Here is a 27,258-nt window from a genome sequence, read left to right on the forward strand (position 1 = left end):
GTCTGCATAATCACCTACAGTCCAGGGAAGAAGTCCAGTGGACATTTAAAAACCATGGGCTCATTTGATTTCTCTGAAACATGTGATCCAGATGACAATGCTCTCCAACTTTGTGCCCTCCTCTGCCCTCGTCCCCAGGCCATCACTGCTGGCCGTTTGGACTGCTCCTTTGTATTCTTTGAAATGCTGTTTTAAAAGATCCCCATTGCCTTCTTTTCTTCTTACTGACTTTCCCTGTGAGTAAGCCATGCCTCTAACTTTAATTTACATTTATATGCTCCTGGTTTTCAGTTTTATTATACCTCTAGACCCCTATAATTCCATATATCTCACTATTCCACTGGACATTTCCACTTGGGGTGTGAGGTGGAGACTGTTAACTGGTCCATGGTGTCCATTCTCCTTCTTCTGTTTACTAATATAACTTCCCAAGTTTTAGCTGGGCACATGGCTGCCAAGCTACAAAGTCTATCCATCCCCCCTCTTGAAGCTCCTAAGTATGGCCAAGTAACTGAAGCTGAGCCAGTGGGATGCAAGGGGAAGTGATGTGTGCAACTTTGAGTCACCTTATTAAAGACAGAGCTCTTTGCCCTTTCCTACTGGCTAACATCAATCATTACAACAGCTGTGGACCCAGATATGGAGGCTTCATGTTGAAGAGGCCAGAGAGCCAATCCCTTTTGACTTCAGTCGGAGGGAAATAAAATTTATCTTATTTAAAACTCTGCGTATTGGAGATCGGTGGGTCTTTTTGTTATGGCAGCTTAGCCTATACTCTTACTAATACAGTATTCTATAAGCACCTCAAACTAAAGAGTCTGGGACTAAAAAATCCTCTTCCCTCCTCAAACCAGCTAATGCTATCTAATGGCTTATCCCCCTTTTAAAAGGAAATGATTGGGGGCAAAAAGAAGCTGAGTAGCAGGGCAACAGGTGGAGGCCAGTCTAAGTCAGCTTCGACTGAGGACAGTTATATGGAAATTTATAAGCTGGTTTGACCAAGTCTTCCAGCATTTGTCAAAACGTACCTGCTCTTAGTTGAGCTGACAACAGACATGGGATGGTTGATGTCATCCTTCACCACCATGATGTTGTTCTGGGGGTAGAGCAGAGAGAGGAGATTGCTAGCCCCTCACACGAAACTCCTTTTGTGCCCTCCCTCCCCAGCCCCCAGGTGTCTCAGAGCTACACGAGCAGGGAGACGGAGGACTCACTTTGTATTTGCGGAGTATTGAGGAGTGATTCATGATTCGGTCTGTGTCAGCTGCGTCCCGGGGCACCACCACAATCCCAAAATCTCCCACGATCACCTCCATCTGAAGAAAGAGAGAGCGAGAGCATGCCCTTTGCGGAAACCATGATTCCAAACACCTACCAACCATCTAGCAGTGGGGAGTTCTCTTCCACGTGGAACCCCAAGCGTTGGTCCTAAAGTTGCCTTAGGCCTGTCAGTCAACCCCTTCAGTTCAAGTAACAACCTGTAACAGTGTTAGTGGAATGAGTGGAAACTTTGCCTGGCACACAGAAGATAGCTTAATAAATACCTCGAGACCGAATGAATAAATGTGCTCCTACATGTTCGGGCAATATCTCTCCAGTTCCTGAAGCTCCTATTGAATTCATAATGCTGAAGAGTAACATGAATGACATATAGGCCTTACCTGGTAGACACTCCCATGGGTGACAGAACCCATTGCTCAACAAGCATACCCCTGGCCCCAGATGGACTACTGAGGGGGTGGCTGGAGAGTTTTCCTGGCTCACCCACGTCAAAGGTGCTGTGGGACTCAAGGGCAGCGAAGAGCTAGGCAGGGCTTGGAATGCATCAGCGTGCACACAGGCAGTGACAGCAGGGAGATTTGGGGGTCATTTCTGAGATCAGCCTCTGATAGAAGCTTGCTGCCATAATGAGAAATGAAACTTTTATGTTTAAAGAATAACTTTTTTTTTTTCTGATTGTAGACACAATATAAGTTTGGGGAACTCAGGGTAAAAAAAAAGAAAGTCAATCACAACCATATACTCCAGATATCTACTGTTAACATCATGTATTTCTGGGCAGTGTTTTCCTCTCTACAAATAAGTGCATATATCCACAATTGGATTAAATTGTAAAATTAATCATTTTACCTGTTTACTTTTTTTCACTTAGCGTTATATTGTGAGCATTTTCTGACATTGTCCAAAATTACCTGAAAATATTGTTTTAACACTACATATATTTCATTGTCTGTACTATGATATACCATGATATAGTAAACCAATCTTGTACTTTAGAAAGTATACAGTTACTTCTGATTTTTTGCAATTACACATAATGCTCTCTTGAAGATCTTTATACATAAATCTTTTACCACATTGCTGATGATTCCTTTAGGATAAGAAGTAAAATAACTAGAGGAAAGGATATGAACTAGACATATTTCAAGCTCTTGAGACATATTACCATGTTGCTTTCTGAAAACTCGTGCCAATTTTTATTTTCAAAGAGCCTGAAAGTTATGGCATTTAATAGGCTTGGATCTAGCCCGGACATATTACTGTTTGGATCTTGCCAATTAAGGATTCCGATGGGGCGAGAAAAAGGGGGATGCAGGTGGCTTCTAAGTGGTGCAGTTCATTTGAGCCAAGCCCTGTTCTGACAGCAAGGGACCCAGGGTTTCCCCATAATTCTCCAAATGAGGGCCGTAAACACAGACTTTATGGAGCACTGTGGCCATTTCTTCTCTACCAGGGGACTTCTGTACCAGTAGATTTCTGCTTCCAAGTTTGATTCAGCGTGTGTATGTGTGTGTGTGTGTGTGTGTGTGTGCACGTGCGCATGAGCACGAGCTCATCCACACTCTCGGATATTTCCATCCACCTTTAGCCTACTTGTCCCATTGCTTGCAACTGGAACTCTGGTGTTGCTGAACTAAAAAGTTGGCTGGCGGTGCTCTAGGAGGGAAGTTGTGCAGAAATGAGGGGGAAGCATGTTGCTTCTATGCAGGGCAACTCATTGAGCAAGACCTGCTCCAGGGGCAAGCAATCCAAGTATAGACTACCAGAGCCCCCACTGGATCACGCCATTTGGGAGACACAGGACATTATAATTTGTTGCAGCTATTGGTGGTATTCAGATTGGGTAAATGGGCACTGCGTGTTTGTCCTATGAATCAGGAATGTTAGGGAGAGACAGGGCAGTGAGTTGTAGGTAGATCCAGCCTCTGCCATAGCTTTTAGAATACTGCACTGGGATTTATTACTCAGAAGATAACCTGAGGCACTCGTTCTCAAACTTGGCTGCTTGTTAGAATTACCTGAGGAGCTTTTTTAAGTCCCAAAGCCCAACTCACATCCAAGATCAATTACATCAAAATCTCTGGGAATGGGACCCAGGCATCAATTGCTTTTTATTCTCCAGATTATTCCAATAAACAACCAAGCCTGAGAACCAGTGGTGTAATTAAAACTCCAGGGGTAGTTGCAGGGAAGAGACAGAGAAGAGAAGAATCCATCCAAGCTGGTATACACAGAGATTCCTTAAACTGCCTGCTGTGTAGGTGTTTCAAGAGATCTGGTGTACATCACATCATGTAGGATCCTGCCTTCAATTTGATTCTGAGAACTTGATGAATGTTTCATATACGTGATGTGTGAAATAATGGGTCTCTGTGAAGTGCGTGGTCTGGTTTAAGGCATGAAAATGATGGCTCAGAAGGGTAGTCAGATCCCGTGGGGACTCGCCCTGTGGGTGACATTAGGGCAGCTGCTGCTCTCCACTCGGGAACTAATGATCTGAGCCCCAATCAGTAACAGTGCCAGGCGGCTCAGGGGGTGGCAAGCAGATGGAGCCCTTGCTGCTGGAGATGTCTTTCTTTTCCAGAAACAGGTGACAGACTTGCCCTCTGAGAATCACAAGTGGGTGATGGAGACAAGACACACCGCTTTACCTCATCCAAGCAGCATCTCTGCTGGGGGTTAGGCCAGAGACTGTGCCCATTTTCTGCTCCTTTGGCCAGACCATAGGGCACTGGGCTTGATTTCCATGCAGGAGGGCATCTTTGTGAATGTTTGGGGCAGGGAGAGGGGCCAGCTAGAATTGTGAGCTGTGCCTTTCACCTTGCAGGGCCTTAGCTGTCCTTGCCACCACTGCCCCCCAGTCCCTGTCTCCTGCCTCCTGCTGGCCTCCAGGATCCTGCTCCTGATGGTCTTCCTTTTCCACCAGCTGCTCTTTTCTGGTCTCCCTGTGCTGGTTCTTTCTCATCTCCCTGGCCTTGAACCACTGCAGTCCCTAGGCCTCAGCCCTGGGACCTCCTTTTTTTCTGTCTATACTCATACCCTGAAAATTTCATTCAATTTCAAAGCTTTGAAGTCACACTTAAGGCTCCAAAATTAATTGCTCCAATATAAACTTCTCTCTTGAAGTTCAGACTCGTATATCCAGCAGCCTTGCCAACATTCAATATTTAACTTGGATGGGGCATCTCGAACCTAAAATGTCCAAAATGTCCTCTGACATTGGTCAGTCAATCCCCTCCACCCAAAAGGAAATGCTTTTCCTACAGTCTTTTTCACTTTTGTAACTGAAAACTCTCCTCTTACAATTGCTCAGGCCAAACAATGGCATTTTCCTTGATTTCTCTCTTTCTCTCACATCTGGCTTTCAATCTGTAAGGTAACCCAATTGACTCTGTCTTCAAAACAAATCCAAGACTCTGCTGATTTCTCACCATTTTCATCGATTCTATCCTGGTCCAAGCCTCCTTTAGTAGGTTAAACAATGGCCCCCAAAGCTATCCAGGTTCTAATTTCTGAAACCTGTAAACATTACCTTATATGGCAACATGTATGCTGATGTGACTAAACTAAAAACCTTGAAATTATCCTGAATAATCTAGGTGGGTCTTAATGCAATAACAAGGAGGCAGAGGGAGGTTTAACACACAGGAGAGGTGGTGATACAAAGATGGAGCAGAGATTGGAAGAAGCTCCACCACTGGTCTGGAGGATTGAAGAAGGGGCCATGGGCCTCGGAATGCGAGCAGTGCAGCTCTAGAAGCAGGTGGGGCAGGGAGGGAACTCCTCGGGAGGGAATATGGCCTTGCCAACAACTGAGTTTTGGCCTACTGAAACCTATTTCACATTTCTGGCTTCCAGAAGTTTAAGAGAATCAATGTGTGTGGTTTTAAGCCATCAAGTTTGCACCAATGGAAAACAAATTCGTCTCCATCATGTCCCACTTGGATTAATTACTCTGGTCTCCCTGTTCTCCTCTGGCCTTTTTCAGTCTCTTCCCAACAGCCAGACCAATAACGTGAAAACATAAGTCAAATTATGCTGCTCCTTGGCTCAAAACTCTTCTCTAAGTGTCCATTGACAGATTAATGAATAAAGAAGATATATACCCAATGGAATATTATTCAGCTATAAAAAAGAATGGAACCTCGCCATTTACAATAATGAGGATGGAGCTAGAGATTATTATGCTAAGTGAAATAAGTCAGGCAGGGAAAGACATATGATTTCACTTATATGTGGACTCTAAAAACAAAACAAATGAACAAACATACAAAAAACAAAAGCAGACTCATAAACACAGAGAACAACTGGTGGTTGCCAGAAGAAGGGGAGAACGGGTGAAATAGGTGAAGGGGATAAAGAGGTACAAACCTCCAATTATAAAATAAATAAATCATGGCGATGAAAAATAAGCATAGGGAATATAGTCAATAATATTTAATAACTTTGTATAGTGATGGATGGCAGCTATACTTGTGGTGAGCATTTTGTAATGTATAAAATTATTGAATCATTATCTTGCACACCTGCAACTAATGTGATACTGTATGTCAACTATACTTCAATTAAAAATATATACCTATATTAAAAAAAATTTTTTTTAACGGAACCCTAGTTTTTAAAAAGTCACCTTCTCACTGAGACCATCTCTGGCCACACTATTTCAACCCGTTTCCCTGGGCACACAGACCCACACAGTCCCTACGCCACACAGGCCTTACCCTTTTCTGTGCTTCCTGTTCCTCCTCAGCATTTATCTCCATCTGACACTCTGGGCTTTTTCTTTGTTTTGTTTAACCTTATTGTTGTCTCTTTCTCCCTCCCCTATAAAGTAACCCCCATGAGGGCAGGGATATGTTTGTGTTTTGCTCATTGCTGTGTCCCTAGTGGAAAAAGACCCGGCTCATCATAGATGCTCATAGGTGCTATCAAATAAGTGGATTCCTGCAGTATTTTCCTGGCAGTCACCATGGTGCCATCAGCTGATTAACTCTCCCTGTCGCAGGACATGGAGGGAAGCCCATCGTACCTAACAGAGACCTGGGAGACCCAAAGAGGTTACTCTAAAGACAGACACTCTGGTCCCTATGACAAGTAAGGGGGATTTTAGTTTTGCCCGTTCCCAGACTTGATCTGATTGGCCAGCAGAATCAACTGAAGGACCTTTAAAAACAATAGCAACAACAGATGCCTGGACCTCACCCCGGGAATTCTGATACGACCCATCTAGGATTGCCTGGAGCCTCTCTTTACAAAGCCTCCTGATCCTTCAGATGTGCACCAGTCTTTGGGAAGTTGTTGCTCTAAATCAGGTAGGCAGTTAACTAAGCTGCTAATCCGCTGGCTTGGTTTAGGACGTGGTCAACACCTCTGGGCGACAAGCACCTCTGGGGATTCCAGCAGGAATGAGGACATGCCCCCTCACGGAGGTTAGGGCAGACATCGGACCCCAGGAATGGAGGGTTGCTAGGGAGTGTCTGTTCCAGCAGGAGGGCGCCTCCTGGGCCTTCATGAGGAGGTCTCCGCAGGGCTCGCCTTGAGGTGGGGAGGTGGGGAAATGAGTGGCCCGTGCAGCAAAGCTGTCCTGATTGGCACGGCCCTTTCCCAGTGGTGGCCACTGTGACCTCATACTGCCACACCACCGTGGGCAGGCTCAGGGTCCCCTCTTCCTCCCACCCCGCTACCTTGCAACACACAGTGACCTTCCCAGTTTAGCCTGGCCCATGTCACATCTCAGAGGTAGGGGTCTGTGGCATTCATCCTGCTCTCACTTCCTGCTCCCAGGGACAGCTTTGATCCTATTTTTTCATCTTCTGGTCAAAGGCTCTCCAGGGGAGGCAGGGGTGGGGATGGGGAGAGGAAGTGGGAGGCAGGTTCTTCTTCCCCAAATGTGGGGATTTGGAGGGAAGGATATGAGACATATTGAGGCAGGAAGCAACTCGGCCCTGGGAGCAAACGCTCATGATGACCCTGGCCCCTGGCGGCAGATCTCTAGTAAGGAATGTGGAGTAATCATCTTCCCTCCGGGAGGCTGAATTTCACAATCTGCCCTGCTGGAGTTCAGGGATGCCTGGGGTCAGGGGATGCCCTGTGAGCTCAGTCAGCCAGGCACTCTCCTGGCACCAGGCACCAGGGACAGAGGGATGAACAAGACATACGGGGTTTTGTCCCTTGGATCGATTGTTATCTAGAGGGAGACATTAAACAGATGATTATTTCAACTGTATCTATTGCTATGAAGAGCAGGGCAGGTTCCTATTAAGTGGCTAAGATCTTGCAGCAGATAATGGCAAAAGTTTGGTAACTGGTGAAAGTTTGGGCCACTTCTCATGGTGGAGGCAAACTACCTTTTGCACAGAACAGCCTCCAGTCAAGCTGTCCCAGGTAGCCTTTCATTCTTTTATTCAATAAACTTGCACTGAGTGTATACGGTGGACTGGGCACCATTCTGGTGTGGCCCCATAACACAGGCAAGTCTAGCACGCTCAGAGCTCACCTTCTCATAGGGAGACCATAAACACATACAAATATAAATAAGAACAGGTCAGGTCGAGCCAACAATATTGAAAATAAAACAAAATGACCTTTAAGCTGGAACCTAAAGGATCTGCTATAGGATCACTGGGGGAAGAGCATTCCCAGTGGGGCCACAGCTAGTGCAAAGTGCCTGAGGTGGGCAAAACTGGTAAAAAAAAAAAAAAAAAGAAGAAGGAGAAGAACAGGTGGGACTGGAGCACAGAGAAGTAGAAAAGTAGACAAGGACCAGATCAAAGATGGGGTTTCATTCCAACTGCAAGGAGAAGCTGTAAGCCTTTTAAACAGAGGACTTGACTTCCCTTAGCAACTGGATCCTCTTTGTATTGACTTACCCAGGCAAGCCTAACGGGTGAGACCCTCTGTAGGATCATTCTGAGACCAAGGCTCAGAATCCTGGGTGTCTCCCCAAAATAGTGCTCTTTTCTCAAGGTACAGGCTGTGGGTGACTTGAGCCCACTTGCGTTTCTGCTCCAGATAAGAGTTTGGGGATGAACATTGGGCGACCAGGACGGAAGGAAAGAGACATTTCTTAAGGTACCTTGGCTGCACCAAGCACACTACTAGGGGCTTCATTTATTATTACATTTAATCTTAAGACAGCTATCTTCTTGAGATATGCATCTCAGCTCTCAATTCGTAGATGGGGAAACCAAGACTCGGTGACGTTTAGTACCCAGTTTACGAGCTGCACAGCTAGTAAGAGAATTTGAACCCACTCTGGATTCCTTTAAAGGCTCTTTCTACCACATCACACCTCTTCTAATCCACTTGTAAGAATATTTTAGTGACTTATAGCTTTTCAGATTTGAAAATACTGTATATTCTTATCTTCTCTCAAGGCTGACTAGGAATGAAGTCCTCAGTATTACTCTACATCGCCCCCTGGAGTATATAATTTGTACACTTCTGAGCAGGTTAGAAAAGATGGCAGGAGAGAATGTCAGGCAGAAGCGACCCAGTAGGTGAGGGGCTTCTGAAACATGCTCCACCCATTTCAGTAAAGAATCCTCCACCCTGGTTCTGGCTCCCCCCTCCCCGCAACGCTCCTCTCTGTGCGGAAGACCAGGTATGGTCAGAGGTGGGAGTGCATTTCCAGGACAGCTCACTTAGTGCAAATAAATGAATGAACTTGCACGAGGGGTGTTCCCAGAAGAAATCGTCTCCACTTGCATTTCTGCTTTGCGGGTGTGGGAACCAAGGGATTCCAGACTCAAATCAAAAGCCAGAAAACCAAAACCAGAGCTCTTCACAGAAGAAGCAGAAGCTCCCATGGGAGGTGCTGAGCCTCCTTCCCCTGAATCTGTAAATTCAGCTTTGGTTTCAGCAGCCCGGGGGCCTAATCCCCAGTGGAAGTGTCCGGGGGGCTTCCTGGCTGGGACTGCGCTGTCTGATAAAAACCATCTGAGCCTGAAAAACCAATGTTTGTCTTTGCTCCATTGGTCCTGGAGCCCTGGGATTTCTTCTGGACTGGCTAGGGCCCCAGGCTCTTCCTCTGTTTATTTTCTTTGGTTGTTTTCCCATAGCTGGTGGATGTAGGAAGCAGTTAGCCCATGGCTGGTTGGCTGGAAAAATGTAGGATACAGCCAATTAGAGCCAGCCTGTGGACTGTTGGGCTTTGAGAAGTGCAAAGAGAAGGAAAAACAATTTTCTCGTTGGTCCATTTCTGGCACCTAATGTTCCACCTTTAGATTTTCATTCCTTTGGGTTAATTATTGATACTTGCTCATTTCAAATGCAAATACCATTTGAAAGCAGCAAACACATTTAATCATTAAGTTTAATGATTTTACCTGCTTGCTGAAAAGTTGAAAACTTCTCAGTTAAAGACTGAGATAAACCTCTATTTCAACTAGCCAGAACCATCCCCCCAAAAGGTCTTGTTCCTCCCCACTGAAACAGCCTTCTCTCAACCCCAAATAGCCTTTCTGTTTTTACCCACTTAGCCCAATCCTGGCCATCATTTAAAGCCCGGGTCAAGGGCTACCTCCTCCCTTGTGGTCTGCTATGAATTATATGTATCACTTTCTCACTTATCTGCCTAATCGGAATTAAGGATCTGAAGGCTTGTGGGAAATCCTGTCCCACTGTTCAGTGGCCATGAGGTCTTGGACAAGTCACAATCCATGTGCACGTTGGTCTCCATATCTGCAAAAGGGAACAGAGATTCCACTTCCCTGGGGGCATTCTATGGGGGTTAACTGAGATGATCCCTGAGAAATAATCCAAGTATTTATTGTCTGTCTCCCCCCTAGAAAGTAAAGTACATACAGTGGGGAATTTTGTCTACTTTGTTTTCTCTTTCTTTTGGCCCAGGAAGAGTGTCTGGCACACGCTAGGTACTCAATAAAAGTTTTAAAACCAATAAATTAATAACAGAGAACATTTATTGAGTGTTTACTAAGTTCAGGAATTCTTCTATGCCTTTACATGCTTTATTTTATGTAATATAAAAAAATATATATAATAAAAAAGTAAGATATTTTTGTGCCTGAAGGACAAATACCATTCTTAGGCTCACACCAGGCACTTGAGAGGTCTTAGTTGAAAGACTGATTGAAGGAAAGAATGCTTAAACCAGAATTCATTCGCCAGATTGCCTTCTGTCATAATATGATGGGCAAAGCGGCTGACAGCATAAGAGCCCTAGGCCCCGGGCTTTGTTTGGAGGAGGGGAGTATAAAAGTTTCCCTCTTCACAAATCTGTCCATGCTGAGCCATTATCCTTTGGCCTTGATTTCCCACAGACCCTGGCCCATGCCTGCACACCTGCTTTGGTGGTGCGGTTATGACCCAGCACAGCCAAGATCAGGTCTCCTCAGGAAGCCTAGTTGTCTAATAAAAAATCTGGGAGCGGGCTGAGCTAGGGGGGCTGGGTCCTAACCTCCAAGGCTAGTCCAGGAATCTGGATCTTGATTTCTTTCATGAGTCAAGAATGAAAAGGCCAACTGCCAGGCCATCAGGCAGCTTTTTTGTACTCAGTGGAGAGAAGCTGGATGAATACATATGGCATTTTTCCCCCCGTGGAATGTGAGGGGAAGGGGTACATTACTGGTCAGAGGAGGTTAGAATTCACTGAGGGTTAATGGATCTTTGTGCCAAATAGGAAATGCCCAAGGGATGTGTGTGGGTGGCGGTGGGCCGTGCCTTTAGTTGGTAATTTGATTTCTGGATGGAGAGCATGGGCCCAGGAATCCAAATGAAAGGAGAAAGAGCAGCTCAGCAGAGTTTCTGCCTGTGCTGGAGGAAGCTTGGCAGTCCTGCTGCGGAACGGACTGTCTCAGCGGCTGCCCAGCCTGGCTGGGGGCAAATCCTCTCTACGGCCCCTCTGAGCTTTCTTAGCGGAGGGTAGAAAGGCTTCTATTTCTGCCCAGACCTGTTTGAATGAGTGACTTCCTTCCTGCCTTGTTTCTGAGGATTCTGGAGAAGACACAGGAGACTAGGATGTGGAGCCAGCCGAGGCCTTTTCCAAGCAGCTTTGCTGTCCTCCTTCCTCCTGGTCCCAGTCACGGGCAAAACCCATGGGTTTAGGTTCATGGCCACTGAGCAGAGGTCTGTAGCCAACAAGTATCACCTCAGGACCCGAGGCAGTAAAGAGAAATGCATCTGATAAAGATTGAATGAATGAATGAAACCTGGGATAGAAGCCCGTGACCTGTACCTCAACCCTCGTAATCTCATGGTTAGGGACTGAAAACTCTAAAATGGGCTGCTTCTAGGCAACCTTCTGATAGAACTTTCTAGTAGAATAAGCAGGGCTCACCCAATGCCTAGTCTTAAAAGAGCAAGCTTCCTTTTCTACACCCTGAGATCCAAACATCCCCAAATGAGGGCGGTGGAATAATTAACTGAGTTACTAACTAATTTTGTGCTCCCTATACACCCTTTGCCTGACTCCAACCCTATGTCTAGCAGAGAACCAGATCCTTTACCAGACCTTGGCCTTTAATTTGCAGTGTGGGAAATAGAATAGTTTGGAGTCAATGGCTTTAAACTAAGAGATTTTACTAAATGTCCTGAGGAGGGAAGAGCAAATAGGGAAGTATGGAGAAAGTGAGGGTTCCTATGGCCAGGATCCTCACCTGACCCTGGTTGGCTTGCTGACTGTATGCATGTGGGCTATACGTTGTTATTGACTCTATATAAAGAGCTCTGCCCAGGGCTCTGGGCTGCATGGCTTCAGGAGAGCAGAGACTGGAGGGGTTGCAGTGCCGAGGATAGACACTGAGGCAGCTGTGGTGGAGAGGTGCAGAGGCACAGACCGGCTTGCTGCATGCAGACTTGCTCTGAGTGGATGGGATTCTAGTGATTGACCTGCTAATATGGGAATAAAATTACTAGCTTCTTTCTAGTGTGGAAGTGGGAGGGTGGGGAATAGGAAAAGCTCTTTTTGCTACTCTGAAGGTATCTATCTCCCTGTCTTGTTAATGAGTTTCAGTCCCAGACAAGTTCACTATGGATTCAATGAGACCGAAAAAATGACAGTGGAACGTTTTTGGGGCAAACGGTTTATACGCAATTTTATTCCCATGGTAGCAGGTCCTCTCCTCCCTCCCAGACAGCACCCTGGGGGGCAAAGCCTCAGAAGAAAATGAACTGGCATCATAGGTGGGTGGGGCCCAACTCTGGGCTTCCGGACTTAGCTGGGAGTCCTGTGCCCGCGGGGGAATGGAGCAAAGTGCCTCCAACTTCTAGGGACCATGAAGGCCCACATTAGGGGAGCTGCCTGTGGGGACCCTGAAGAGCTGATGTTTGTGTTCAGGGCTTGCGCACAAAAGCCTCTTGGCCTCTGCTAGTCAGTAATGCCTGAGACTACTCATCATTCCTGTGGAACGGAGATCTGGAGTTGAATTTTAATTTGATTTAAATAAACCACATGCAGTATTTCTGGCACACCTCTGTTGTAGGCTGAGAGTCACACTAATTATGTAAGGAAATAGCTCCTTGACTTTTTTTTGCCTTTACTTCAGGTGCCATGATTCTAAGGACCTCATAGATTGGCTGTGGGTTAAATGAGGGGATGGAGCCATTGTCTGGGTGAGGACAAGGAGGTAGAGCTCTAAATGGCCCCAGAAAGCCTCTGGAGTGAGCTTTGGGCGTCTGCTTAGCCCAAATCCCCGGCTGCTGGTGCTGTGGATTGGAATTTGCACCACTCTGCATAGCGTGTGGTCCCCGCTGGCCCCTTGGTGTGCCCTCCGGGAGCGGCTACCAGGCCGACTGCTCTGGAACACCAGGGTGACCAGCTAAGTGGGGAATGGTTGAATAGATGAGGGTCTTTCTCCACCTCCACTGTCACACTCCCAGCAAATCAACAGCCATTGGTTTCTCTCATTTTCTGTCTTAACCAACAGGCCATTTCAGCACCAGGGACCAACCAGAAGAGAAGACCTGGGCCCTTTTTCATGGTCTCCAAGTGGGATCTGACAACATCCAGAGCTCCGTTTTAGAGAGGACCTGTGTCAGTAGTCTAACTGGGAGGAACAAGAAGGGGCTGGTTGTGCCTCCAGGGACCCAAACTGTGTAAATTTCAGGCTCCCTTGAGAGGGAGGCCCTAGAGAGATTCCCTGCTCACCCCTCAGGCCCCTCAGGCTGCTGCCCCGGCGGCACCTTTATCCCTCCAGGACTGCCTGGCCTCCCCAGGGGTCTGAGCTTTTGCTGAGATCTTGTACAGAAATTTTCCCACTACTTTTTACTTCCACAGCAGCTTGTGAAGTACAGGGAAGTAAAACTTAATTAAACCACTTAATCCAGAACTGAAAGGAGGTTTAGAATTTCACCTGCAGGAAATTGTTCAGAGGTAGAGATGGAAGGACTACACAGTATAATTTGCTTTGCTGAAACTCATTCTCCCCTCTTGGTTATCCCACAGCATGTTAGCATTTATGCTCTTCACTTGGAATATATATGTGGACATCTTTGTGCTTTTTAGGTAAATGCACTTATTAACCTTTATTGCATGTAACCGTGTGTCAGACGCTAGGCTAGGCATTTCACATAGACAATCTCATTTAATTCTCTGGAAATCCCTGAGGTAGGTACATTTTTTTCATTAGTCACTTTTGTTTATTTATTGACTACATTTCACTGATGATATTTACTGAGACAAATTCCAATGCTTGGCTCTTGTATAGATTCTGAGGCAAAAGCCATCTGTTTTGAGATATTCCCATCTAGACCATTACCAGGTACAGAGGTAGGTAAATTATTATGCTCATTTTAGAGATGGGAAAAACTGATGCTCAGGAATCTATTTTGCCAGCAACTGTGTTGGAGTAAAACTGGACTCTGATCCTAAAGGGCATCCCTCTCTCTCTCAGAGACATGTATATGCACATGAAAAAATGTCATATGTATATGTCTTGCCACCTAATACTTGGGGGCAAGGACTGTATTGTATATTTCTTTAAAATCTCAGAATGCTATAGATAACATTCTATCAATTTTATAGTTTTTTAAAAAACAAGTTGTACTACGTGAGGTGATGGATGTTAACTAATTGTGATAATCATTTCACAGTATATACGTACATATACAAACCATTATGTTGTACAACGTCAACCAATACAATGTTATATGTCAATTATATCTCAATAAAACTGAGAAAAAAAGCTCTGAGGCCCAGAGGAGTTGAGTGACTTGACAGGATCACACAGTAAGTCAATAAAAAAGGACTAGGTATGGAATGGCTGCCTGGAGACTCTAACTTGCGCAGGGCTATGGGATTAGAAGCTAGCATTAGCTCAGGCAATCAAATTAATTAATGAAAGAGTAAGAATGAATGTATCTGTTAAGGGTGATTAACTTATAAATTAGCTGGTTTAAGGCCACCACAGTCAGATCTGGCAGCAGAAGATGTCAACTGAGTTTCCAAGTTTTGTAAATTTAACTTCTTGGTTCCCTCTATCCCAAGTCAATTGCCAGAAGGATCCTCTTGACCTTTTGCAATTAACTTGGCCTCTTTTTTCTTGTTGAGGGAATTCTAGGGTGGTACCTTTTCAAAAGGAATCAAAAGCAAATAAAAGACACAACAATCTCAAAAGGATAAAGGCTTTTTTTTTAAGCCTTCCTTCCTGGGCTACCCTCTGCCACCCCCACCCCCCTACTGCCTCAAGCACTACTTGGAGAAGGTATTCTATGGCTCAGATTGCCCCGCCACGCCAGGCTTTACAGAGCAAGCATGAGGAGGAGTGTAAAAATGCAGTAGGATGACCTTTGGGGTAGGTGGCAATTTCCTTCCACAGTGATGCGAAGGGATTACTTTTCTGGGAGCTCATAGTGGGTGAGAGTCTCAGGGCGGGGATGGAGGCCACAGGGAGTGGGAAGACTAGAGGCCAAAATCAAGTGCACCCTCCCCACCCTTCCCCATGCCAGCTGTGGTGGCTTGGCTACTCACATCTGCCTCGTTCCAGAGCCCTGGGATGCAGAAGGACTCCAGCAGGTCACTGCCGCACAGCAGCAAGATCCGCAGCTCTGTGGAGAGGGAACAGAGTTTGCAAAGGGCGTAAGTGGACACCTGGGAATTGTTCTTCCCCAGTGAATTCCAGAGCCCAGATCTTCCAGGCACTCCGGCACCACAGTGTCTGTGGTGCAGAAACCTTGCTGGCCCCTCCCTCAGGCTTGCCTTCCAACCAGCCTCTTCCCCTGTGAGAAGAATTACTTCAGGGAGTCTTGGTTTGCCTGGTACTGAGGGGTTTCTGGGGACATGGGAACGTCAGTGCTAAACCAGGATGGTCAGGCATCCTAACAGAGTCCAAGCCGACTGTGTCTTGTCTAAGGTCTAAAGGCTTCTCTCCCTGTTCTGTATTGAACTCAAGTATCAGCGGAGTTCGGCTTCTCTGTGGCCCTGTGTCACCCCGGATCTGTCTCCAGAATCACAAGTGCTGCTGTGGCAGGGAGAATGGGGGCACACTGAGCGTGCCATGCGGCAGCTGAGGCCATCAGATGTCTTTTCTTACATGGCCACTGCCTTCAGCAAAGGGCTTGAGAAGCAAGGCCGAGCCCCAGCTCCCGGGCACACTTCCTGCCTGTCAGTTGTTTTTCTTCCTTCATTAAGCCCATGCAGAACTATCCCAGGGAGGCCCATTATCGTTTAGAACAGGCAGCAAACTGACTTGCTCATTAAAACCGAGCAATGGGGATGAAGAATCCTTGGGATCCTTGGAAACATTTGGGGAAGGACCTTGCTGGGGGCGTGGCTCAGGGTGGTGTGTTTGGTTCCCAGGCATCCCCGGCCCTCCTCAAGAGGCCGAGGCTGTGGGCATCTTGTCTGAAAGAGTAAGACCGCCCTGCCGAGTCTTCCAGAGACCACTGCCACCCTGGACCGTGAGGCTGAGATGACCGACAGCCCTGCCTGCCTGCCTTAGGCCCCACAGCTAGCTCAGGGACCTGACAGACCTTCAGATGGCGAGCTTGTTCCTGCTGCAGGGGTCTCCAGATGGCTCGGTGGCAGGCTGCTGGGCTGATGACAGACCATCCATGTCACCATGCCACCCTGGCAGCCCATCCTCAGGAGCCCCATGGGCACTGCAGTCTCTCCACTCTTCTCCATGCCCTACTGTAGCCTAGTGATCTGTTTATGCATAGGGACCTTAATTTATCTTTATATCCCCATGGCCTGGCAGAGTGACCTGCACACAGTAGGTGCTCAGGACGTAGTGAATAAGTGAACAACAGACAAGCTAACCACAGAGGCCATGAAGACAGGCTGTCTAAGAGCCATGTGGGGCAGGGCGGTGTTGGCTGCTGTGACCCTGCTCTTGCAGCATCGGTGCCCTGGGGAAAATGCCTGTCCTACTCAGTGTGATTGCCTCCTCCATGTCACGCCATTGGATTGCTGGCCCAACTCCCCATCTGTGGAAATGAACCAGTCTTGGTATGGCTGAGAGAAGCCAGACGGGCTTCATTCCTGGAGTCCTGTTGCTCTCCATCCCCTACTTGGAGCCACCCAGAGTTCCAGGTCAGTTGTCTGTTGAAAGGCTGAGACTCTGTAACTCTGGTTGCCTAACAGTTCAACTAGGCAGCCTTGTCCAGAGGACGTGCTGGCCCTCATCTTTCTCTGTATTGATGGCTTTCACTCATCTTGTCTCCAGAATTTGGCAATGTCTGGAGATATTTCTGGTTATCAGGACTGGGGAGGGGGTTGTGCTATTGGTGTCTAGTGCTTAGATGGCAGGAATGCTGCTGAACGTCCCGCAGGCCACACGGCACCACCACAACAGAGAATTATCCACCCCCAATTGTCGGTAGCCCACAGTTGAGAAACCCTGCTCTGCAGCCACGACAATGACTTGCTTTTCTATTCCCAGGCCAGAGACTTACTTCCCCTTCAAGTATAATGTTGGATTCCTTTTTTTAAGAAAAAGAACAGAAGGTTAAAGAGTGGGTTCCCCACTTTTTCTTGCAGGTCAAACAGATGCCTCTGTCCCAGACCAGAGGCCCTAGCAGGGCTTAGGCTCCCATGCGTGGCCACTGGAGGGCAGCAGTGACTTCTCCCGGTTTATTGTACGAGGGATGCATGCCTCGGGTCTGGGGCAGCCCACCAGGAGCAGTCAGCTGCTTAAGAACGTGGAAAAGGCGCCATAGATGCTAAGCTAGGAGAAAATGGGTTTTTCTTCTCGTAAAGTGTGCAAAGGAATATCAAAAAAGGGGATGCGTGAAGCAGAGGGCCCCACAGCTCCACAGTCTGGCAGCGGCAGGACAGCCACCTTCCAGCTGCACCTACTCCTCCAGTTCACCCTGATCCCAGGATCCAGGGCTGGGAGCCAGAATCAGCGCTCTGCTGCCACACTCCCCTTCCAGGAATCCTGGCTATGTGAAGTCCAGCCCTGCGGCCTTTTCCAGCTCCCCCTGCACACAGAGGCAGCCGCCACCTGTACCACTGCAGGCCACGCATCCATCCTGACAGCTGTAGCCACCCGGCTTTCCTTTCTCCGAAAGAAGAGTAAGATGGGGCTAAGACCAGCTCTGCCCCCAGAGCGAAAATGTTCCTGAGGGCGTGGGGCATGCAGCAGTGCTGTGCAAATACCACTGGCCTGGCCTCCCAGCAGGAGGGGGACCTCCCCAGGGCACTCGCCCTGCCTGCTGGGAAGGTAAACAAGGTCACAGCTGAAGCTTGGCCACAATACATTGTTTCAGGAACAAAGAGTGAGAGAAATATACAGTGGAATACAGTTAAAAGTCGGCAGACTGCTCTGAGCTCTACTGCTCGAGACTTCTCCGGGAAGGCAGTTCTGGCCAGGTGTGGGACCGCAGGGAAGTGGGAGTGCAAGGCTTTTGCTCCCATCCTTGCCTTTTGGGGAATTGGGGCTGTGGAGTCTGGAGCCAGATGCTTTGGGGAGCAACCAGGAGGCCAGGTGTCATTTTTTTGTGATGTGCTGGGGAATAAAGGGTATTAACATTGGTAAAATAACTAGGAAGTGAGGAGTTTTAAGTACTCATTATCTTCATTTGTAATACAATTTATTTATTTTAACTGTTACTTAATATACTTTGATTTTTAGTATGGGCTGCATTTAACAATTGGTTGGCAAAATTCCTAAGAAGCTTTCAAGTGGTTCTAACAAACCAGTATGAGCCAGCTCAGGAACACCACTGCATCTCGGGTCAGAGGACAAGACCCAGAGAAGCCCCTTGAAATGATGTCCCATCTGCTGGACCTCCTGGGAGAACCTGATGCTCAGATACAGCCCCATACCTCCCAGGATCCCAGCAGGAGCCAATGACCTCCAGCCTCAGACAGAGTAATACCAGGAGAGTTCGCCTGGAGTATCTTTGTCACTGCAAGTGTAAGACTGAGATGCCTGCAGGAAACCAGGCTGCCCCTTATCCTAGAGATCCAGGCACTCCAGTTGTCACTGACTCTCCTTGGCACCTGGAATCTGTGCCAGCTCCAGCTCCATTCTGGCATCTGTCTGCTGTTTATCAGCTTCAGACATTTGGGTCACCCACTTGTGTCTACCACCCACTCTAGAACCTTGGGAAGATTTCTGGTTTGCTTCCCAGGGTTACCCAGGACTCCACCCACTTCCAGGAACTTCCTGTCTGATGGCTGTGTGTAACACGCCACCTGCTCTGGCCTTCGCCCTGCGTGGCCTCACACAGGCCGTAGATGCCTTCACCTTCACCGAAGGCTGCATGGAGGTTGCGAAGGTAGCATCAGCTTCCTCCCTGCTTTTGTTCGTGGTGGAGGCAGGTGGCTCAAATGCCCCCCCTTTCCCAGCCCCACTCACCAATCTCCTCGTACCGCATCACAGTGCCCAGATTGGCATTCTCATCTAGGGAGGAAAGAGGGAAGGCAGAGGCATTAGGGAACCGGCTTCCCAACACGTGGTCCACCCAGGGGTCTCCTTGGGAGGAGTACGTGGGATGGGCTGGGGAGGGTGGGGGAGGGGCCGCTGGCCTCCCTGCACAGGGCGCATCTGAGCAGAGTGAATGGAGAGCACAGGCCAGCCTGGAACGGAGAGGGAGCCTCTCCCCATGTGCCAGGGCACACCTTCACATTTGGAGGACTGTCCGAGTCAGACGGCTTCGCTGGGGAGCCAGTGACGAGCACACGCACACTCATGCTGAGCGCCTTCTGTTTCTTTCTGTACATCAGGGAGGCTGGCCACAAAAGCAAGGTCCCCCCACCCTAGGGAGACAGCTTGTAGAGTCAAAAGGAGGTGGCCCTCTCCCCTTAGGGAGAGGTTCAAAGAATAAGTAAAACTAAGCATGTTGTGATTTCCACATGGCAGAATGCAGCAAGGGCCGGAGGAAGACGTGAGAGACAGAGAGCCCTTGACACGTGCTCTTGAGCGGGCACAAAACCACAGAGGTGCCATCTGGGCACCCTGCATCCTTTCTTCAACCATCTCTCTGAGTCCCTTTCAACATGACTGAAATTGGAAATCTCAGAAATGGTGGAAGTTAGCCCCAAAGAATCAAAAGAATGAGGTCTAGCCCTTCAGCAGTCCTGCGGAGCTGGATCTGGGGCCTCTGAAAGAGCCCCAAGGACTCTGATATTCTCATCCATGCTAAGGCCATGGGGAAGCAGCCAAAAAACAAAGAATTCAAGAAAGAGCATGTACGTTTTTAGTCTATTGGCAAGAGCACAGATATTGCCAGAGCAGGGAGAACCTGAGGGAGTGTTCTGGGCCCCTGAAAACTCTTAGGCATACGGAACCATCTGTGGAGGATGGGAAATGAGCACATGACCACTGAGGCCGCCCAGGTGGCCCCAGGCCCAGTGACCATGCCCTCTGGACTCTCAAAACAGGTTGGCAGTGCAGGCCTAGAGACATTCCCGTTCACCTGTTTCCTCTCGAAGGTGGCTCTGTAAGTGGCCGCCCCATAGCAGGTGCTGGGGGGTGTTTGCTGGACAAAGGAAGGGAGGGAGGAAAGAGCCGACAGGACGGGGAAAGAGGTTCCCGTGCCCTTACCCACGAAGGTGAAGCGCTCCACGGGCGGGCGGACACAGCAGATCCGGCTTAGGCTTTCTCCCACCTTTCCCAAGATCTTGGCTGTGGGAGAGAGAGCAAGACAGACGGGGAGAGAGGGAGAGAACGACTCACAACTTACACTTGTGTCAGCCCGGCATTTGGGCCACTGTAAACAACGGGGGTGGGGTGGGTGGTGGGGGCAAAAGGAGGGTAGAGAAAAAGAACAGAAACATGGCAGCAAAATTCCTTCTTCTCATTCATAGTCCAAGGCACAAGCATTTTGAGCCATAGACTGAAATCTGTTTTCTGGTTGTATTTATTATACTGTTGAAAAATTGGAAAATAAATAAAGAGGACAATAAAAAGCACTCATAATTCCACCCCTAGAGATAACCACCACTAACATATTGACATAGAATTTATTTTCTTCCATTTTTTAAATGTGTATTATGCAGACATGTCTACATAACAAGTTTGATCATTTTCTACATTTAAAGGGGATATATGCTGTTTGATTTTTTCATTTTTTAATACCATGAGCATTTCCTTAGCCACTCCCATCACTGAACACTAACACCAGATTCAAGGAGACCTGGCCGGTGGCAAAGAACTTATGTGAAATAATTTCTGCTGGGCTAAGGCATTCCCTCCCCTGCACATGGTCTTTAGAACAATCAGACATACTTTGGCTGGGAGGGATATGGTTTTCAATGATCTCTCTGAGCTCTAATCCAGAAAATTTTTCTGAACCCCCACATGTAGCTGTATGCAAACTATGAAATTCTGGTTCTTCTTCGTGAATTACCCTGTTTATAACAGACTAAAGATATAACAACTTATGATCTCTAGGCTTGAAAAGTAATTCTTTTGGGGGATCGGATCTGTCTCTTGCAACTGCCCTGAATATTAGAAAGAATATAGACCTTGGAATTAGTCCTGAATATGAATTCTGGCTCTTCTACTTTTGAGCTGTGTGACCTTAGACAAATCATTTGCCTTCTCTGAATCTTGGTTTTCCCTTTGTGAACGGGAACATAATACCTATATCACAGAAATACTGCATTAAATGAGAAGCCATGTAAAGCACTGAGGTTCGGGCATACAGTACTAGTTGTTGGGTAAGTGTCGGGAGCCCCCTGTTCTCTGTCGCTGAAGAGGTGGCTCAGAGTGTGTGATTCTGGATGCAGACTGCCTGGTTTGACTCTTGGCCATGCTATTTCCTCACTGTAGGACCTCAGGCGAAATCTTCAATCCTCTTGGAAATGGCAGAGAAAAATGCTCCTTTTTGAATCTTTAATTACCGGTGAAGGCAATTATATTTATATTTAAGTACAGAAGAAAAATGCACACTGTCACCCCTTTCTCTCCTCTCTCTCCTTCTGATGCTCTACAGTAAGGGTCCTCGAAGTCTGGTCCCAGGACCAGAGCAGGAGCATCACCTCATTAAAAATGCAACTTCTCTTCCCCTTCCCAGGCCTACTGAATCGGTTTCTGCGGTGGTAGCTGGCCATCTGGATTTTAACAGGCCACCCGGGGGACTCTGAAGTTTGAGAACCACCAGTCTACCCCAGCGTTCCCCTACCTGCAGTAGGCTTGGTGGGCACGTTGCTGTTCTGGTAAACGGGCTGGGGCGTCTCATTTTGGGGCTGTCCGATCACAGGCGTCATGGAGGGTGTGTTGACATTGGAGAGGATACAACCAGTCACCCGCTGGGGAGAGAGAGAAGTAGTCAGTGTCGTTAGCCAAGTGACCAATGAAAAGCGTCCTGACTTATCTCCAAACACTTATCGCCTGGAGCTGAGAGAGAGCCCTGGGGGTAGGTTTTCTTCCCAGCTGCACCATGTGGCCACACTAGCTGGGCAGGAGGCAGGATAGTTCAGTGGGAAAAGCACAGGACGTGGTATTGCACAGACCTGAGTTTGAATTTGAGCTCTGACCCCTCTGGCTGTGTGACCTTGGATAGCTACTTGACTTCTCTTGAAACTCAAGCTCAAGAGACTAACACAGAGGCAACATAGCTGCCTTGCTAGGCTGTGGTAGGATTTCACGAGGGAACATAAGCAAGGTGCCTACAGAAGACCTGGCATGTGGCATGAGCTTTGTACATGGCAGCCAGTATGGTGACCTTCCATGGAGCATGCATACCAGCCACCTGCCTGCTTCACAGGGCTCAAATGAGGTCACGTCTGCAAAGGGCCGTGGATGCTTGAGAAAGGTCATACAAACACCAGGCACTGTCACCACCTGCCACCTCTCCAGGCCAGAGATGCCAATAACAGGGCCAAGCCAGAGAGCGGTGCCAGGCAGAGCAGGATGCAGGAAGAGGGGGCAGGGTTCTGGGTACTCTTGTGCCTGCTCGCCAGTGTGAACACACATTCCAGAGCCAAATGGAAATCCTACATATATTATCCATTGTCCTCTGTTATCTGGCCTGCTGCTTCTCCCAGTCCTGCAGAAAACAGAGAGCTGATAAGGCATCATTCTTCCCAGCTGACCCAGAAGCAACCTCCCGGCTCGTGGTGGTGCGGGGGGGAGTAGCCACTGAGTCACAGAGAAACAAAGGATGAATTTCCAGTCTGTTCAGCTTCCTAAGGGCCACTGCTGATTCAAGGTCCTGTCCCTGAAAGCCAGCATTCCACTCCCGCCCACCACCTTTTCTGCATTGCTGAGTCCTGCTGCCAGGGGACCCTGATCCCCGGGGCTAGGGTGATGCTCCAAAGGTGCCTCTTCCACAGAGAGCAGGACATGATCCCTGGAAGGGCAGGCATTTGTCTTGGGGACGGGGGGGACCTGCCACTCATGGAATATTCCTGCCCGGACGAGGTCACGGCAGTATCCAGTCACATCGGGGCCAGCTGAGGTTGGGTACCATGGGATCTTCTCAGCCTGCTCTGCCGGACCGTCTGCCCAGCTGCACCCGGTGGAGTCAAAGGGACAGACTACCCCCAGAAAATGCCAAGTTCTCATTTAATAACTGGTCTAGTAACTGAGGAATTTCTTCCTCTTGCCACATGCGTTCGTAGTCTCATTCGACTTGTTCGGTGGCAGAGAAGGAGAAAAAGGCTGGCCGCATGCCCTACTCTGCTGTCATCAGCCCTCCGGGTCTCTTGTTCTCAGAGGCCTTTCTATCAGCCTTGAGTCCCCTATTCAGCCCTGCGTCTGTCTGTCTGGCAGTCCCCACTTCAGGCCAGAAAGCTGGCCCGATGCTGGGATTGGGGATATCCAGAGTCATCAGGAAGAAGCTCCAGGCCGCCACTCTGAGGAGAGGCCCAGCCTGACTTACATTCCAGGCTGACCTGTGCCCACCACTGCATAGTGGGGCTCCTGGCCGAGTGCTGTGGGCCAGACCCGCGCCTCTGGGCAGGAGCAATAGAAGGATGGTTTGGGAAGCCCAGGCACTGAGATAGTGAAACAGTAGCCAGGCTTGATGGCTGGTAAAGCCAGGGTTCAGGCATGCCTGCAGGGCCCTGATTCCTTCCTTCCGTCCTGGAACCTGAGGCTCCTGTGTGACTAGAACAGACTGCTAGCTGACCCCCCAGCTGACGTGTCATGTAGTGTGAGAAATAAATCTGTGTGAAGCCGGAGATATAAGGGTGTTTGTTACCAGTGTGTCTTGGCCCATTCTGACAGATACACCCTCATACAGTAAGATGGGATGTCTTTTCTTACTGCTGTTGTTGAGGCCAGCACAGAGAGCGAGTCAGTGCCACCCTATGTCGGAGTTCTTGCAAGGAGACCAGGAAAGACTCAGGATGTGTGTGAACGGTTCTGAAAGCAGAGGGAAGGGAGAGGGATGTCTTTGCTCCCCAGGGGGGAAAATGTGATAGATGAAGGGACAGCCAGCTAGTCCCCTGCTCTTGCTCTTGATTCCTGGATGGGCTGGGGCCCTAAAGCACCATGTCCGTTAAAGGAAAGCACAATTTGAAGGTGGGAGTGTGGGGTGATCGGGGCTGCTGACAGCTCTCCAAGGAGAAGATTCTGCCAGGCCCTCCGGTAGAAAACACAGAGGGGTGGAGGCCCTCCCTGTGTCAGAGCAGGGCCACTCGACAGTCGTCTGGGCAGAGAGAACACCGCACAGGTCAGTGGGGGTGAGCGGGGCTGAGTGAGTCTCATCATGGTGGTTAGGCCTCTTGCTGTGGATGGCACTGCTTTCATCCTGTCGCTGTGGGACTAGGGCTGGTTTTGATCTGCGGAGGGTGCTTTCTTCACCCACTGGCTGATGAGCCCTTCAGTCACTGCAGCCTAGCGGCAAGCCCTGGCAACCATCCGTGTTCGCTAAGTAGTCGCTGTGTGTCTCTGTGCTTCCTTCTACCCACTAATAAAACAGGGATCAGAACGCTGTCTGCCATGGGGCTGGTGTGAGGAGGGAGGGACAATGACTGGCAGGTGTGAGGTGCCTCAGGCACAGCATCCCGTTTTACAGGAAGTCCTGATGGGTCCCAAACGGGTGGGGCAGGAGGACTGGCTGCTTGTGATTCCTCCCAGAGCTAGTCTCCACCCCAGCTCCTTCTTCCCTCATTTCTGAAGTCTTCTGAATCCCACCTTGAATTTGCTGCCAGATGAAAACCACCCCAAGTTATATCTGGCAAGGGGAGCAAAGCAGGGGGCAGCTTCTGGTGCTGCTCTGGGCTCCTATTTCCCTCTCTCCTTCGAGCTGTTCTGGCCCTGCTTTCCCCACAGCTGGCTGAGAAGTAGGAAGGCCAACCAGGTGAGCAGGCCAGCCGCCCCTCTCCGTGACCTGCCTGGCTTCTGTGGCCCACCCCCGCTCCCCAGCCGCAGCCCCGCTCACCTTCATGAGGTCCCGATGGTGCTCCAACACGCTGCAGGTCGTCTGCCAGGTGTCCTGGTAGCACTCCCACGGGTCCACCCTGACGTAAGCAGAAAGATGTTTCCCTCGGTTTCCATCCTCACACCTACTTGTCCCTCCCAAAGACCCCCAGCTCAGGGAGCTCAGCAGGCCTGGTTAGATCACTACTGAGATCTTCAATCAGATAAAACATGCGCTGGAAACCCCTTTCTGAGCCTCAGTTTCCCCCTGAGTAAGACGAGAGAGGTGTATTTGGGCTTAATGATGCTGGTACTAGTCTGGCAGGGTTTAATCCCAGCCCCAGAACTTCCCAACTGTGGGGCTTTGGGAAAGTTATGCAGTCTTTCAGGGCTTTTTTCCACCATCTGTAAAATGGGGATAATGACAATAATTCTCTTACAGGGCTATCAGAAGGGCTCAATGAGTTTTGTATGTAAAGTGCTTCACAGTCCTGCTCTTATTCTTACCTGCAAAGTGGGAATTCTCCCCAGATCTTAGAGGATTGTGAAAAGGGTTAAATGAGCCAGGGATTAGAAGAGTGTGATAAGGATTAAATGAACCATCAAGTGGCAGCTTCAGTTATCTGAGCTGGGGATCTGCCCGGTTGGCCTCCCTGTGTGTAGGGCACCTTGGGGGCATGGATGTGGGCATGGCGGTCAGGCTGGAAGGCACAGACCTGCAGGCTGGCCAACCCCTTCTGCACACCGGGGTGTGAGTTGAGCAGGGATCCAGCCCCAGTCTGATAAAGCCATTAGCTTAATTGCCAGCTTCATGAGCTGCTAAATTGGGATATTTCCCAAACATTTCCTCAGCAGCTGAGCATTCCCTGCCCACCTCCCACCATGCACACACACCTAAGGTTCCCAGAGATGAGATCTCGCTAGCTGAAAACCCTTGGGGAGTCAGCTTTCCTTGAGCCTCGTTCCCCCCTGATCCCGGACCACCCCCAGGCAGAGATGGGCAGACATCTGATTGCTGAACAGGCTCCCCAAGTCCAGGGCCTGCCATGCCCAGCCCCATCTCTAGAGACAGCTTTGAGCCTCCCTGCTGATCTCAGTCTCGGAGTTCCTGATTTTCCAAGTGCCTAGAGCAGGGCAGGGCGGGCAGTATGTGCTCTGTAAATATTTGTTGAATGGATGAGGGAATTATTTCAGAATCTTCTAATCACATCCAGGCAGTAACAACCTTCTGCCCAGTGTTTTCCCCACTGGACCCCGTTTTACCCTGGAGATCATGAGTTACAGTGTTAAGAGGCCTCATTTCTTCCTGACTTGACCACAGGTCTGCTGTTAACGCTCAAGCTCTTTGACTTCGCTGTGTCTGTTTCTCACCTGAGGAAAGGCAGCTGTCTCTCTCTCTCTAACATCCACCTTCAGAAGTCTACAAACGGCATGTACCTCTCCACCAATCACTGCCCACAAACGGCAGGATCACTATTGAACTACTATTGGTGCTTGTGCCCTGACACCCCCCTCCGACCCCTGCCACCCCATCTCACCCCCCAACTCTGCATCCCTCATTCTGAGGCCAGCTTCCCTTCACTTCCCTCCTTCCATGGAAACCTCTAGGTGCCACTGATTTTTCCATGGGGGGAAATTACGGTACGAATGGTGTGTTATTATTTTTTTTAAATGTCATCTTCTCATGCAAATTATAACTGTAGGAACTTCAGGGAGCATAATTAGCATAATTAGTGGAGGCTTGCTTTAATTACACTGCAAGCTCGGAGGATAACGAGGCATCTACCATCGTAGCAGAGGACTGGGCGGGGACTGTCTGAGGGTAAGGCACGAGCTCCCGCCCAGGGAGCAGGGAGGAAAGCGGAGAGGCATCCCAGACTTCCTGGCCTTGCCGCACCCCGAGCCCAGTGATGTTTTTGGAGGCCAACAAGGGCGCCGGGGAACATGAGGCACTGAAAACTCCCTCTGTAATTTCATGGCCCCACTGCTTGGTTAAAAATAAAGTCATCACTGGGCCACCTCTGAAGGTCCGTGAAACCATGGCCTGCAAGGGGCTAATGTCTCCCCTGGCCCTGCCAGCCAGGCAGGAGCCAAAGTGCTGCCAGGACTCCTCCTCTTCCTCCACCACCCCAGTGAGTCCCAGGCCACCCCGCTCTGGCGCCATCAGGCCAGCCCTACCTGATCCAGTCGGAATTCTGCACGGCCAGCTGACACATGATGAGACGGTGCCGGCTGGACACTAGGCCCTGCGAAGGAACAG

At 49.0% G+C, this 27,258-nt stretch overlaps 1 protein-coding gene across 3 annotated transcripts in view; it reads right to left on the reverse strand.

The window, feature by feature from the left end:
* NMNAT2 (nicotinamide nucleotide adenylyltransferase 2) overlaps positions 1-27,258 on the reverse strand; it is a 189,817-nt gene that overhangs the window by 2,242 nt on the left and 160,317 nt on the right. For all 3 annotated transcript variants that reach the window (XM_036912581.2, XM_036912583.2, XM_036912582.2), the window contains 8 exons: positions 27,177-27,244; positions 25,021-25,099; positions 21,814-21,940; positions 20,232-20,312; positions 19,044-19,088; positions 15,209-15,285; positions 1,215-1,316; positions 1,029-1,096 (listed from right to left, as the gene is read on the reverse strand). In XM_036912581.2, coding sequence (XP_036768476.1) covers positions 1,029-1,096; positions 1,215-1,316; positions 15,209-15,285; positions 19,044-19,088; positions 20,232-20,312; positions 21,814-21,940; positions 25,021-25,099; positions 27,177-27,244 — 647 coding nt within the window. The remainder of the gene's footprint in view (positions 1-1,028; positions 1,097-1,214; positions 1,317-15,208; positions 15,286-19,043; positions 19,089-20,231; positions 20,313-21,813; positions 21,941-25,020; positions 25,100-27,176; positions 27,245-27,258) is intronic.

Source organism: Manis pentadactyla, chromosome 9, assembly GCF_030020395.1.
Source record: "Manis pentadactyla isolate mManPen7 chromosome 9, mManPen7.hap1, whole genome shotgun sequence".
NCBI lineage: Eukaryota > Metazoa > Chordata > Mammalia > Pholidota > Manidae > Manis > Manis pentadactyla.